General features: G+C 42.8%; 1 protein-coding gene across 4 annotated transcripts in view; it reads right to left on the bottom strand.

Moving 5' to 3' along the window:
• The window catches only part of CRTC1 (CREB regulated transcription coactivator 1), a 286,165-nt gene that overhangs the window by 84,337 nt on the left and 185,922 nt on the right, over positions 1-15,906 (bottom strand). For all 4 annotated transcript variants that reach the window (XM_077475938.1, XM_077475939.1, XM_077475940.1 and 1 more), the window contains one exon: positions 6,034-6,279. In XM_077475938.1, coding sequence (XP_077332064.1) covers positions 6,034-6,279 — 246 coding nt within the window. The remainder of the gene's footprint in view (positions 1-6,033; positions 6,280-15,906) is intronic.

Raw genomic sequence — 15,906 nt, 5'->3', positions numbered from 1 at the left:
CATCTTCTGGTGATGCTCCAGAGTAGAGGATTACTGGAGAGAGGTCCGAAGGATCACACCAACATTTAGTGATCTTGAGATACCCGAGGAACCATTTTCTTTTTATAGGACTTTAAAGCACAGGGTAAGACATACAAAATTATATTCCAAGCCACCTCTTGAACGTGGCTAAGTCACGTATCCCTCTTACATGGAAGCAGACTCAACAACCTTCAGTGGGCCTATGGCTCAGGAAGGTGAAAGAAGTGAAGACTTTGTCTGGACAACCAAGTAGAAGTGAGACATACATTAAAACATGGACTCCATGAAACCTTTTTATTAATTCAGAGGAGGGAAAGAGACTCATAGATGTGAACTCTACTAACTGAAGAGAAAATGTTGGAAAATTGTTGGGCTCAAGTGGGTGATGGAAGGGAGGAGAGAGATAAATATATTTTCCTATTTTTGTTCCCTTCTTTTTTTCCCCCCTTTATCCGATCTACGGGACTAGCCTGTTGGATTTTTTTTTATTTGAATATATGACCAAGAAGTGAAAGACCATTTGAATAACTTGATAGTGGTTATTTTGAATAACTTTATATAGTGGATATTTTTTAAATAAAAAGGGATTTAAAATTGGAAAAAAATAAATAAAAACAATGGGATGTCTGAAATTTGCATAAGCATGGAAACCAGGAAGTAATTGAATTTTTTTTTTTTTTTTAAAACAAGTTAAGATCTACATTCCTATACATCTAGATAGATCTATATTAGAAGCATAAGGATTAAAAGATTAAGGATTAAAAACAGTCAATGTCCATTGAGAGAGTGAAGTTCTGCTTTAAGAAAAAATAAATGCACATATTTTTGCAGAAGAAAAAAAAAAGTGCATTTATTTATTCATCAGTGGATCAGGGATGCGATGTCTGGCTTCTCCAGACAAGCCCTGCAGCTTTAAGCTTGTACCTGCATATGGGCTGGCTCTTTACAAGCTACAAGGCTCATCAGCACCCTCGCAGTCCATTCAGAACTACAAACCGTCAGCCATGGAAATATTTTGACAAACAGTGAGATGCTTGTTGAGAACTGATAGCCAGATCCATTACCAAAAAGGGCCATATTTTTTCAAGGCAAGATAATGAATCCAGTCTTCTCCAGACTGGAGATGAAACAGGATTTGTCCCATGGAGTACTTCCTGGGATGGAATTTCGCTCCAGAAATATGACTTCCAAGTACTATGATGATTTATAAGAAGTTAACATTCCTGCAAGAGCATAGGGATGACTGAATTAAGTAGTGACCCCGTCCCTCAAGACCTGGGTTCCAATGGCCAAGCGGTTTAAAGCGGGAGTCCGCCGTTTTTTTTTTTTTTTTTTTTAAAGACAGCAGCTACAAATACTGCAGCTGCTGACTTTTAAAATAATGACACTTACCCGCCCAGCGCGCTCGCGATGTCGGCACCCGAAGCCGATCTCTCGATCGTCTCTCGGGTGCTGCCGCCGCCATCTTGGGTATGGGAATCAGGAAGTGGAGCCTTGCGGCTACATTTCCCGGTTCCCTACTGCGCATGCGCGAGTCGCGCTGCGCAATTAGGACGGTCCCTGCTGTCTCTGGGATCCGTGTGTTTCCCAGCAGATAGCGGGGGACCTTCGGAAAGGGGCGTAGATTCTGCGGAAAGGGGCGTACCTTCTGCAGATATCTATGCCGGAAGTGGGTGCAGATACCTGTACTTTACAGGTACCTGCATCCCCTCCCCCCTGAAAGGTGCCAATTGTGGTGCCGGAGGGGGGAAGGTTATCCAATGAGCGGAAGCTCCACTTTAGGGTGGAGATCCGCTTTAAGCCAGCAACTGAGAAGCAGAGTGGTAAACCCATCCTGGATACACAAGATCTGGAAGATCTACAAATGACCACAGAGTCTGAAAAAAGCCTGGTGAGGTTTAAATACCACAGCCATCTGGGCAAGTTTTGTGCAAACACTAATGCCCTCCATTTTAATACTGTAATGCAGGCAAGTAAGGAGTTTAAAAGGCGGTATGGCACAAAATAGATTGAACTGATCAGTCACCAAGGCATTCACTGTTCAGGATAGAAGATCCCTGCCCTTGAAGACAAACTTGGGGTGAAGAAACCACCCTCCAAAAGTCTAGACATTGATGGAGACAGTCCACCTAACAATATTTCTCATGTGGGATGTGAATGGTGAACAGGGGTGCACATGACTTTTCTCCCAAGAATCAGAACAGCGTCTCTTTGGGCTTCAAGATATCTGGTTTCCCCCTGATGGCTGATGTAAGCCACTGCTCCAGTGTTGTCACTCTAAATCCTGGTCGAATGACCTTGGAGTCAAGAAGATCACCATTGAAAAGACAACAGAATCACCCTGATCAGGAGCAGAGATGCCTCTAGCAACCAAGTTTCTTGCCCTGAGAGCGTAATGAGGAATGCTCTGCAGGCTGATGTCCTGAATTATCCATTATCATGATCTACTGATTGTTGGTACACAGGTTTTGAAAGCCAATAAAATGGCAGGTCATCCAATATTATCCGAAGTGATAAACAAAAAAATGTCTCATATGATATAAATAAATACATCACTTCACATCACTTCCAAATTTTAATTCTGTCGTATGAGAATTTTTGTAACTTTAGTAACCTCTTCACTTTCGATATGAGATTAGCATGCAAAAAATGGATGATCATTTGTCCAATAATCTCCTTGTGTGTACTAGGCACAAGTCTCCTGTTCTATTTGCCTATTAAGCCAGAGCACACACGGCTCTGATAATGTAGCCACATGTACCGCAGATTCTCTCTTCAGCTAGGTCTTTCACAATTTCTGTAATGCCCCAATCTGTTTGTTCACCATAATATACCTTTTAACAAAATTGGTACTCGGAGAATCCTTTGGAAAACATACCAGAGTAAATGACCAAAGTAACCACAGCATCACAAACTGGTGTCCGTGATAACCTGACTATTTTTCTATTAGATTCTGCAGTGGGAGACCCACAAGCTGCACATATACATTCATGGGGACCAAGGTTTCACATAAAAATATAAGCAACATCCTACAGGCTTAGTTTGCTTGATCTAATATTTTGAAAAAGCCAGCTAACAGACTTTGTTTTTCCCCCCCAAACAGTGCCGACAGATAAAAAGGTAATATACTTAAATAAAAACAGAAGGAAATTTTTCCTTTTTAACAATTTATTAAACAAAAATATCAATAGATGTAATGGTGTATAGTGGAAAAAATAAGCAAGCTGGTATTGCCCCTTCAGCATAAAATACTTCTTGTAGGCATTCTGCGCAAAAGGATCTAACAGACTCCATTAAATTGTTTACCACTACTTCATACCAAATTCCTTCAGTTACAAGATGTTTGTGATTTTTCCCTGCATGAACTTCCTTGTTTTGAATTCCTTCCACAACATTTCAATGAGATTCACATCGGGACTGACTAAGCCATTCCATAATCTTAAATTTTGTGGTTGGTTGCTACTGGTGATTCCATGTCATCATCAAGCACACTGATACAATGTTGAAAGTTACTACAATTACTACAAGCTGCCCAAGCCCTTAAGCAGAAAAACAAGCCCAAATTAACATTTCCACCACCAGTTATGCAAGGGGGCGAGAGATGCCTCACACTACTAGTTCAACAGGTGAAAAATGTCAATGGCCTCAGCCACGAGCTCCTCCTGAACCCCACCTTGGGAGGAGCTCATCGCTGAGGCTGTTCCATTTCTTTTCACCTGTTGAGCTAGTGGTGTGTGGTGTCTCATCCCTCATAATTCTCTGCTTTCTGAAATAAGCATAAGACTGCACCCGTATATCGCTGCGAGACACTGGATTTACCAGAGCACCTTGAGTGGCACTATGAGTGGTATAGGGTATTGCGACCAGTTGTGGTTCTTTCTAAAAAATGTGGTCTTTAGTTTGCAATAGACAAGTCTACTGATACTGTGGCAAAACAATAGTCTTTGATCATCAGGCCTGGTCTTGCCTACATGTTCAATGGTAAATTACAGTCTCGCATTTGGCAAAACTCCTAAGCAGGCCAATCACTTGACTATTGGGACAATTTTGGATTTTATTCTTTTACACACATTAACATCTGCATTTTTTGCTAGAAAATTACTTTAAGACCCCAAACAATTACTGTTTTCTGAGAGCAGAGTCCCTAGAGAATAAAATGATGACAACTGAGCAAAACATATTTTCAGGAAATAAAAATTAGTTTTAATATGCACAAAAATTATAATACCCATTTTTTTTATAAAATATAAAAAGATGGGTCTGATTAAGTAAATAGATACCCACCACGTCAAGCCTACTTACATGAAGCCCAGCTTACATGAAAATCTCTCCATAATGCCTTGATATGATTTTATCTCAGAGAAGCCCATATTGCACACCCTCAGACAAAGCAACATCCCTTGACCCTACACACATATGGGAAAGCACGTATGCTTTTCTGCACATCCACCACTGGTGTCTGTTTCTGTAGAACTCCAACAGTTGTTAATGGCAACAAGCAGATTTTACTAATACAGTATATTATAAAAGCTCATTTTGGAATGAGCTTATGTTTGAAATTTAATTCTACCACTTTTTCCATTTTAACACCCTTCTTCCAGCCTCAGAACTGCAGTAGAAAACTGCATGGGCTCCCAATGAGAAGTTTAGCTCTGGACCTCAGCTGTCACAGAGAGGTATCTGAGCAGAAGACGATCAATTCCAACCTATCAATTTCTTATGCAGGCACTGAACTAAGTGATCAGGACTTCAGTGTTCTGGTGCTAAGAGCAAACTTCCAACCCACCTGTTTCCAAAAAGAGAACCTGTAAACACTGCATATTGTTAAATAAGGGGCACATTAATCCTTCTGTGACATTTGTTTTAATCATACTGAGCAAAGGAAAAGGTTTGTAAATGTTGGCATTGGATGCTGTGTTTTATTGTCTTACTTTAATGCCTAGCTATTCCATAGGCTTGCAGGAGTGAAAGAGTAAAAAGCACTATGCCAGCTACAAGTCATTTAAGTCATATTTCACAGGGCTGAGGACTCTCTCACCACTCCCAAGTGACAATGCTACGTGTCTGAGGAGACATTTACTAAGCACCAGTGCTGTCACATGGGAGGTTTGAGAGTGAGTCACATGCTTACCATACCAAAAAGTACCATGTATGTCACACTGCTTTCAAAAGTGAAAATAACATCAGGAAAGCAAATGGTGAGGTCAGCATATGCAGAATATGTGGATTGATGGGTGTTGTAAATCAAAAGTTTGTCTAATTTGCTAGTATACCCACCCCCCCCCCAAAAAAAACCAAAAAAAAAAACAGTATAATTAAAACTACGCACACTTCCATTCGACTGATTTGGCACACATTGGGAAGATTTCAAATCAACAGTTGGAAAATATGATCACAAGTAATTGATCACATATTGGTTTTCACCACAAAACCGAAATATAAAATTCTTGAACAAAGCATCTCAGTATTTATATTCGATGCAACACAATCAATTTGGCCATTCAGTCTAACTGAATCCAATCTAAATCAATCAGAATAAAGTTATGTCAATTTGATCAAATCGCACGATTGTACAATAAAGCCGAAGCATATATGGCCACATAAAACTCTTAATTAGGAGTTTGCAGTGATCATTACTACAGCAGCCCAGCTGCTGAAGCGAGGAGGCCTAAGGGGACAATGCTGACAAGTTCATAAATTGTAGCGAGTGAGCTTTTCTCAGGACAGAAAGAAGACAAAGTGCATTAATGGTAGGATCACCAGGTAAAAATAAAAAGGAAAAATACAAAAAAATTAGAACGATTGCAGCCACCACATCTAAAGCCCAGTAAGCTGCATTACTGCATTTTTGTTCTTCAGTTTACAATTAACAATAAAAAGCATTATTCTTGTTATAACATTAATATCTACCATGTATTACTAATGCACACTTTAACCAAGAGATCACAGCAAAATCTGACAAAAATAAAAGTATGATCTAAACTTCTCACCACTGCCCACTGAAAAACTTACCGAATTTATATCCATAGCCAGTGAAGTAGGAGTCTGGATACCAGGGGGTGATTGAGGAACGGTGGTTGATATTGAGACATTAAGGGGAGGCAGTTGTGTTCCTCTCTGTAAATTAGAACCCTGCATCATTGAGGAGCTCTGCGACAGGCCACTTTGCATTTGTGTTTGCTGCTGAGAGGCTGACTGTGTAAAAAAAGTATAAGGGGGTAGCTGCTGTTCTAGTGACAAAGCATCCATTGCTACAGCCTGAAAAACAGGAAGGAGGAAAAATTATAATTAACAAACGCAAAGTGCGTTTATTTAACAAATATTTAAATACAAGCAAATGTTCTACCTTCTAAATGCATGGACTAGTAGGTTTCAAAACAGAGGGCAACGAAGATTTGAGATGGGGCATAAAGATATTCTACATATTCATGCCGTTAAAAGAACGCTCTGCACAAACAAGCAGAGAATTCTACTTGTGATGCAAGAGGCCAATTGACAACCAATATTTAAAGTGGAACAGTTTTTAGACTTTCTGGTCCAAATAATTTTCCTTGAATGCTGTTTATATTCAATCCAGATAGATGCCGGGTATGGTACAAATCCTAGTCTTAATTAGGCTAACAGTGAGATATTTGGGTTGTTCGCGGCAAATTCGAAAAGCCGCAGAACACCCTGTACAAGTCTATGGGAGAAATCTAAAGTGCTCATTTGCGTCAGAGGGGGCGGGGTCAGGTGACGGGTGGCCCCGCCCTCCTCATATAAGAAACGCCAGGCCGCCGGGATCCCGCAGTGTCTCCTCCGTGAAGACAGAAGATGGATTCACTGATTTTTTTTTTGCTTTGATACAAGTCCCCAGGACCCAGGTCCCCAAACACTTTTTAGGACAGTAACTTGAGCGTTCGAGTCCCATATACTTTAATAGGGTTCTAAAGTTCACATGAAGTTTAGGTCTGTTCGCAGGTTCTGGACAAGGGGAAAGGATGGGTAAACTACTAGACCTCCCCTTGTTCTTACACAAAATGCACTGTAAACACACAGTGACATGATCCATCACTGTACTATAGCTGGATTGGTCAGCCACAATGCAAGATCATCACAGCCAACAGTTGTATCAAACTTTAAGACTAGGATTTGTACACCTTAAGACCCCTTTCACACTGAGCTGCCAGAGGCGTCACTTTTGGCTAGTGGCCAAAAAAAGGTGTTAAATCCACCAGCGCTGCCCTATTGATTTCAAAGTAGAGCAGCGGTGGAGGAGCGGTGAGTTCACAGCTCCAAAGAAGCTGCTGGCGGGACTTTTTCCGACGCCCTGCCAGCGCACCGCTCCAGTGTGACAGCCCTCGTGCTGTCACACGGGAGTGAATTGAGTAGCTGTTTTAGGGCACTTTTCATTCACTATTTTTAATGCTATAGCGCCTGCAAAACACTCCAGTGTGAAAAGGGTCTAACCAGCAGCTATCCAGACCTAATATTATAAAGAAATACCTCATAGGACCAAGCAAAAGTCCCCCAAATTTTTTTGGGGGAAGTTGCACTTTAAAAACTGGCAAAAAGTTGTCTTTACTCCTTATATATCTAGCCTAATATATTACACTTATTGCCACAGTATACATTTCCTTTCGATTAAAATGATCTATGTCAAGTATGAAATCCAGACTTTCAAACTTATATATACAAGTCTGCTACAGACAAATTAATGTTGTACCAGGTTTCTGGTTAACATCACTTCTCAGTTCCTAAGTTCAATGAATGGTCGCATTCAGCACCTGTGCCCGATTATAGTCATTAACCACTTCAGCCCCAGAAGATCTGGCAGCTTAACTACTTCCCACCCGGCCAATGTATATATGCGGCCGGGTGGGAGCTCTCTCCTAACTGGACGTTCAGGAATGTCCTTCAGGAGGAGGGGGATTGCGTGCGCCCGTATAGCAGCACGATCCCGATGTGCTCGTGTCACCCGGACACGGCGCATCTCGGATCGGCAGGAGGGCTCTGTGATTGGCCCTCCTGATCAGATGATGGCTGTATCCAATCACAGCCATCATGTGATGTAAACAAACAGCCGGTTTCTAGGCAATTGGCTCTCCTCTCCACACGGAAGTCGTCGAGGAGAGCGGATCGCTGCAGCCAGCTGGTGATCAGTTAGGATGAGCTGATTTTTACAGCTTTTTGCTCACTGATCACCAGTCTAGTGTAAACCACGCATGTCCCCAAACACACATGTCCCCCACATATGTCCCACTAAAATCACATGTCCCAATTATCTGCACACATATGTCCATGATCACCTGCACACATCTGTACATGATCATTTGTGTACATATGTCCTTGATTACACAAACCAATTATACACGTAACAGAATTTTTTTTTTTTTACCAAAAACATGCAACAGAATACATTTTGGCTTAAATTTATGACAAAATTCGATTTTATTGGATTTCTTTTAAAATAGAAAATATTTATTTTTTCCAAATTTCTGCTCTTTTTTTGCTTTTTGTGCAGACAAAATGATAAAAATTTAATTTGGGTACAGCGTAGCATGACCGCGCAATTGTCATTGAAAGTCCGGGAGCAATGAAAGCTGAAAATTGGGCTGGGAAGGAAGGGGGCGAAAGTGCCCTGTATTGTAGTGGTTAATGACCAGAACCATTTTTTGCGATACGGCACTGTGTTGCTTTAACTGACAATTGCGCAGTTGTGCCATGCTGTACCCAAACAAAATGTAAATTTTCTCCCCACAATTAGAGCTTTCTTTTGGTGGCATTTGATCATCTCTGCGGTTTTGATCTTTAGTACTATTAAAAATAAAGGCGTAAATTTTAAATAATAATAAAAAAACAAAAAAAACACACAATATTTTGTACTTTTTGCTATAATAAATACCTCCAATTTAAAAAAATAAAAATAAAACAAAAACAATTTTTTTCCCTCAGTTTAGGCCTATATGAATTCTTCTACATATTTTTGGTAATAAAAATTGCAATAAGCGTATATTGATTGGTTTGTGCAAAAGTTATAGCGTCCAGAAATAGAGGATAGATTTTTTTTTTTTTTACTAGTAATTGTGGTGATCTGCGATTTTTATCGTAGTGGACACATTTTTGAAACGAATATCAATTATACAGCGACCGGCGCTATAAAAATGAACCAATTACTGTATGTCAATGGCAGGGAAGGGGTTAACACTAGGGGGCTAATCAAGGGGTTAACTGTGTTCCCTGACTGTGTTCTAACTGTAGGGGGAGGAGACTGACTAGAGGGGATGATAGTTTGTGGTTCCTAGCTATTAGGAACTCACAAGCTGTCTCATTCTCAAAGAACAGGACAGATATTTGTGTGTTTACACACGTCCCTGTTCTGCCTCATGTCACAAATGCTTGTGGCCGGCGATCATCGTGACTGTCGGCCATGATCACTGCTACCCCCGCAGTGCAGCGGGTGTGCCCGCCTCCTATCCCGCTTAAAGGAGCCGACTTATAGCTAAGACGGCTTACGGGATCGTGCCGACCTGCTGCAGTAGAACGACGGCAGTTGGTCGGCAAGCGGTTAAACTATTTGTATATAGTTAAGCTGTAAAACAGTTTTGGTACTTGCTGTAAAATTTGTTTTGTGGAGTTTATTGAAGTATGGCCAAAGCTTTCTCGACTGTACTTCTATGGATCACAGGAGTGCAGTTTGCTCTGCATTCCTGTGACCCATTTTCAACCGACAGCAGGCTAAATCCCTGGTGTTCTTGCCTGTCACTCTGCTTTCCCATCAAAAACAGACCACACTAAATAGAAAAACACACTGGTCTATTCTCTAGCTATGCTGGGAAATTAGCCTGCTCTCCTCCAAGGATTAGACGTGTCCTGACACGCATCCCCCTACACAGCCTTTCACTGGGAAGATCAGTGCTGCTGCTTCTCCTCCCCCTGCTCTTATGCAGCTGAGAACAGAGAGAATGTAATCCTTTTTTTTATTATTTTATAAAAGGGAAAACAATGTATTCTTTTCTTTATAAAATCTACACACAAATGTTTTAACTTTCATTTCAATTCAAACAGAATGGGTTGTTTTACAAGGTGATTGTTTGCAGTCACTTTAAGACAACCTTGTCTTTGTGAAGCATGAGGATTAAAGACAGACATTTCTTACAAACATGACAGCAACCAAAAATTTGGTTATATAAGCAAATATCAATAGAGAGTTCAAAGCTGGTTTCTGCAGGGCTCCTAAGGCGGGGTAAAAATGGGCTGAATGTCAGGAGACAATGGGCGTTAGGCCAACATTTGGCCCGTGTGCATGTCGGTCTGTCAGAAAACCAGCAGCTGACCAACTCCCGATCAGCGCTCTCAGCCAATGACAGAAAGCACTGATCCAAGTTCTCTGGGGGGGGGGGGGGGGGGGGGTCCCCTGCTAGAACACAACAGCTATGCGGGGGCAGATCACTGAACCTTGAATTGTTAGTTCAGCGGCTCTGACCAGAGCCGATAGTTTTTTTTATTCAACCCACAGGATTAAACGTTTTTACAAAGTAAAGTGCGTTTGAAAATTCTTGGTAAGAATAAACAAGGCCAAGACCTGTCCTTTCATAGTGCTTAAGGCCAGGTGTTGGTCAAGACCTGATGACTGCAGAAAGGGCAGAATGTGAGCCTGGAATTAAAAAGCCTGTGTTTACACCAGGCAAAGAAGGATTTCCAAGTACAAGAGTAGATCTTACTGGATGTGGCTTTTCTGGCTTTTACCAAAGGGGGGGGGGGGAGGGGGGACAGACTCAGATACCCCTCTATTTTTTAAGACCGAAGTTTCAAAAGCCATGATGGTAAAGCCAAAGACTGACAAGCAGACTGAATAGAGGGTGCTGAGATAGCAAGTTTGGCCTGTTGGAGAGAGGGCAGGGGTTGGAGTATGCCTGTGCACCAGGTTCTGGACCAGTTTGGTGCACTGAGAATCACTGGCTTCTCTTGCTCTGGCTTGTGGAACAAAGTAGAGTTCACATTGTGGGGAAGCAAATTAGCCTGAAATGAGAGGAAAAAAATTATCCCAAGTCTCAAGAGGATTAGCTTCTCTAATCCAGTCTGCAGGAGGACCACCATATTTCCTCTGTGCTTTTTCTGCTTGCTCAGAACACACAAAAAACGTTGAGTGCGTGTTCTGGACTGTCGGGGACAAGGCAATCTCAGAACTGGCAATGTTGCCCAGAACAATCATGGATGCCCATGGAGGGTTCCGAGACATGCACGAGCGGGTGCCGCGCATCGGCGCATGCACAATACTGCGCGTGTGCGGCGGCTCGCAACTGGCGTGAGAGGCGCTGGTGCCAGTGGCACTATTTAAGCCAGCCTGTGACCATAGGTCAGTGCTGGATTATCTCCTCAGGTCCTTTGTGTACCCTGACCTTGCGCCTTGATCTGCATTTACCCGTTGTGACCCGGCTTGCCTTGACTCTGCATCCTCATCTCCTGGTTTGACCCTTGGCCTGCTCCTGGACACTGCTTCTGCTTCCTGATCACCCGGCTTGACCTCGGCTTGTATCTGGACCCTGCATGTGTATGACCTTGGCTCGCCCCTGTGTATGCTCTGGACTGATTTATCTGTGTATGACCCCTGGCCTGGGTCCTGGTATTCACGTTTACCTGCATACAGCATGTTGCCTCCTTCAGTCGTCCCTTGGTGGCCAAGCTCATCGAACTGCAAACAAAGCACTTGGCCAAACGTGCTTCTTTGGGCACCGCGCTTCCTGTTCCCAACTCCAGGAACATGCTGCACTTGGCCGCAAGGGGAGCCCTCTTAGCATCTCTATCTCCATACTCGCACCTGACAGTATAAACCAGCCATGTCAGAGATAGACTGAGGCACTTCCCCTGTAGAGGCTGTGTGTCAACAGGTCTCCGCACTTACCCAAGCAGTGCAGAGACTGCAAGGCGTCTATGTTCAATTAGAGGGTCGTCTGCAACATGAATCAGGAGACACGGGTTCCGAAGATAAAAGATCCACTTCTGCTACGCTGTCTCAGGAATCTCCCCTCACAGTGTCGACTCTGCCTCCTGAACCACGTGTATCAACCCCTGAGCAATTCTCGGGGGACCGAAGACAGTTTAGGACTTTTAGAAATAGGTATATAAAGTGTAGCGCTAAATGTGATAATCTGGTTAGAACACGTCAGGTCCCCGCAGACTTGTAAACATGCATGAAATGATACCTTAATGAACTGGTGGCCTATACTAAAAAAAAAATATCAAATAAAATTACAAAAAAATTTGATATCAAATTCAAAAATACACAAAGTGTAATTAGTGATACACATTAATGACCCGTGCAGATATTAACATTTCATATATATATAAATCTAAAGCTAGGCTAATAATGAACCTGCACAGAAAGCCTAATTGATACAACAAACCATGTGAAAAAAGTCTTTAGGTGAAAAAGTTCAACGTGCAGAAAGATCCCAAGTGGTTGGATATGGGCATTTCTTCAAAAACCTCAAAATAAGAGAAATATGTTGACACGCAATCACTATTGTGACAATCCCACCACCTGTAAAGATGTGAGCTTACCGAATAGCCCAGACTCAAACGAACGTACGTTCTATGAGTCAAAAGAGCTTAGAAGTATCAGCTGGCAACCTGGGATGCGATATTTGGAACTGCGTCCAAGAACCTTTCAATAGGGGTCTGTCTCCACACAGGGATCAAATTTCAACCGATATAATGGAAGAGGATAAAGACGACCATATATCGTAATTCCATATATCAACGAAAATTAAAATGCAACACACTTACATTTTAAAAGTGTTTCAAGCACTTGTAAAAAATGTTGGCGGCAGTAGAGTCTCCCCGACGCGTTTCATTTCAATAGACTTCGTCGAAGTCTATTGAGACAAAACGCGTCGGAGAGACTCTACTGCTACCAACATATTTTTTACAAGCGCTTGAAACACTTTTACGCTATATGTTCTTCTCTATCCTCTTCCATTATATCGGTTGAAATTTTGATCCCTGCGTGGAGACGGACCCCTTTTGAAAGGTTCGTGGACGCAGTTCCAGATATCGCATCCCAGGTTGCCAGCTGATGCTTCTAAGCTCGAACGTACATTCGTTTGAGTCTGAGCTATTCGGTATGCTCACATCTTTACAGGTGGTGGGATTGTCACAATAGCGATTGCGTGTCAACATATTTCTCTTATTTTGAGGTTTTTGAAGAAATGCCCATATCCAACCACTTGGGATCTTTTTGCATGTTGAACTTTTTCACCTAAAGACTTTTTTCACATGGTTTATGTTGCATCAATTAGGCTTTCTGTGCAGGTTCATTATTAGCCTAGCTTTAGATTTATATATGTGAAATGTTAATATCTGCACGGGTCATTAATGTGCATCACTAATTACACTCTGTATTTTAGAATTTGATATCACTTTTTTTTTTTTTTTTTTTTTTTTTTTTAGTATAGGCCACTAGTTCATTACGGTATCATTTCATGCGCGTTTATAAGTCTGGGGGACCCGACATGTTCTAACCAGATTATTGAATTTAGCGCTACACTTTATATACCGATTTACTTTTAGAAACAAATTTATCTGTTGTGTTAGCTGCTTGATTTTGCGAATTTAAGAGCTTTTAGGCAGCACAGTGTTCTTTTGAGTGTATTTTTCTAAACAAGACCTTTACAAATGCCTGCCTGCTATACCTGGCTTTGCCACCAAGAACTTTCTTGAGAATATCAAAGTTGGATTCATTATATCCCTACTCTTGAAAAATTCCCAGGTTTGGGCCCACGGACTGTTAGAACAGAAAAGTCCCATCACTGACTCTGTTGGCACTTTCGTCGGGGCTATGGCTCAGCTATACGACGAAACTCAACATACGGTTATGGTTGAGCACACCCTGCAGCAGGGGCAGCTTCCCTCAGAAGATTTTACAGTGTACTTTCGCACATAGGCTGCAGACACATGCTGGAACCAAGCTGCCTTAAAATACCAATATCGACTGGACTTATCAGAGTCCCTGAAGGATGCGCTGGCCAGGGTAGCGACCCCGGATACCTTAACCAGTTAACCATACAGCTGGATAGGTGCCTAAGGGGAAACTTTTCTGAAAGGTCTCAGAATCTCCAATCTGCCCAAAGGCAGCCTGAAACTCTGGCATCTAGTTCCCCCAACTTTCCTGTGTTTAAAGCAAGCGTAGACAGATTAGCCTGGTAGGAAAGGCTCTACCGCCAACAGGCCAACCTTTGTTTTTACTGTGGAGACAATGGCCATTTCTTGCAAAATTGCCACCTCAGGCCAAAGAAACCATACTTCCAGCCAACCTACAAAGTATCAGGACTTACCTCATTTCACCCTGTTCTTCCAATCTCCCCATCGGTGGCAAAAGAAGATATCCGGCTCTCAGCCATCATCGACTCTGGGGCCTCTAGCTACTTCTTAGACATAACCTTGGCCAAATGACTTGGAATTCCCCTGGTTACCAAGAAGCAGCAATTAACAGTTCATTTGGCTGATGGATCTCTATGCAGTTCTGGGCTGATTACCCATGAGACCCTGCCAATCTCGATGACAACCAAATCCGGCCATATCCGGTTCGATGTCTTGTGCTCTCCAGTTTCCGGTCATTTTGGCAGTCCCCTGGTTACGAGCACACAACACTCACATTGACTGGCTCAAGAATGAAGTAAGGTTTTCATCTGCCTACTGTCAGCAGCATCGCCTTGCCCCTAGTCCTAAGGGCTTTACCAGCTGCCTGTCCATACGATCCGTTTCTTGTGCCAATCCACATGTACCTCCTCTGCCCACCAAGAATTTCTGGATGTGTTTGACAAGAAAGGAGCGGACTCCCTTCCACCCCATCGTCCCCACGAATGCCCTATTGATTTGCTTCCAGGTTCCGAAATCCCCTTTGGTCGTATTTTTCCTCTGTCAGAAACTGAACTTGAAGCGTTATGACTATATATCGATGAAAATCTAGAAAGGATTTATTTGTCCCTCGTCATCCCCTGCGGGTGCTGGCATTTTCTTTGTGGAGATGATAAGGATAAGACAAGATTTTAAAACCTTGTGTAGATTACCGAAAGCTGAACAAAATTACCATCAAAATCGCTACCCTCTCCCCCTCATCCTGGAACTCTTCCAACGATTCTGTTCTGCCAGAGTCTTCTCTAAACTGGACTTACGAGGTGCTTACAACCTGGTTTGCATTTCGTGAATCGAATACTTACCTGCCACAGGGTCCAGCGATGTGGGGGGATCGAAGTCCCGCTCGTCTCCCCCCCCGCGCTCGATATCGATACTGGTATCGGTGCCGATACTAAGCATTTGAACGAGTATTGGTACTCATGCAAATGTCCAGTTACCAGAAACCGATACCTTCGGGTTCAGTCAGGGACATGGCCCTCCTGGCACTGGCAATGTTGCCCAGAACCATCATGGATGCCCACGGAGGGTTCCCGAAATGTGCACGAGCGGGCGCCGCGCATCCGTGTGCAATACTGCGCATGCACGGCAGCGTACAACTGGCGTGACAGGGGCTGGCACAAGTGGCCCTATGTAAGCCAGCCTGTGACCACAGGTCATTGCTGGATTATCTCCTCGGCTCCCTTGTGTACCCTGACCTTGCTCCTTGATCTGCGTTTACTCGTTTTCTGCCCAGGCTTGCCTTGACTCTGCTTCCTGATCTCCTTGTTTGAACATTGGCCTGCTCCTGGACTCTGCTTTTGCTCCCTGATCACCCGGCTTGACCTTGGCTTGTATCTGGATCCTGCCTGTGTATTGACCTTGGCTCATCCCTGTGTATGCTCTGGACTGATTTATCTGTGTATAACCCCTGGCTCCTGTTTTTTCCATTTACCTGAATACAGCAAGTTGCCTTCAGTTATCCCTCGGTGGCTGAGCTCATCGAACTGC

The sequence above is a fragment of the Lithobates pipiens genome, unplaced genomic scaffold (genome assembly GCF_037356315.1).
Source record: "Lithobates pipiens isolate NorthernLeopardFrog02 unplaced genomic scaffold, aLitPip1_a1.2 Scaffold_13, whole genome shotgun sequence".
Lineage (NCBI taxonomy): Eukaryota > Metazoa > Chordata > Amphibia > Anura > Ranidae > Lithobates > Lithobates pipiens.
The sequence above is the reverse complement of the archived record's forward strand: the minus strand, read 5'-3'. Positions and strand labels throughout refer to the sequence as shown.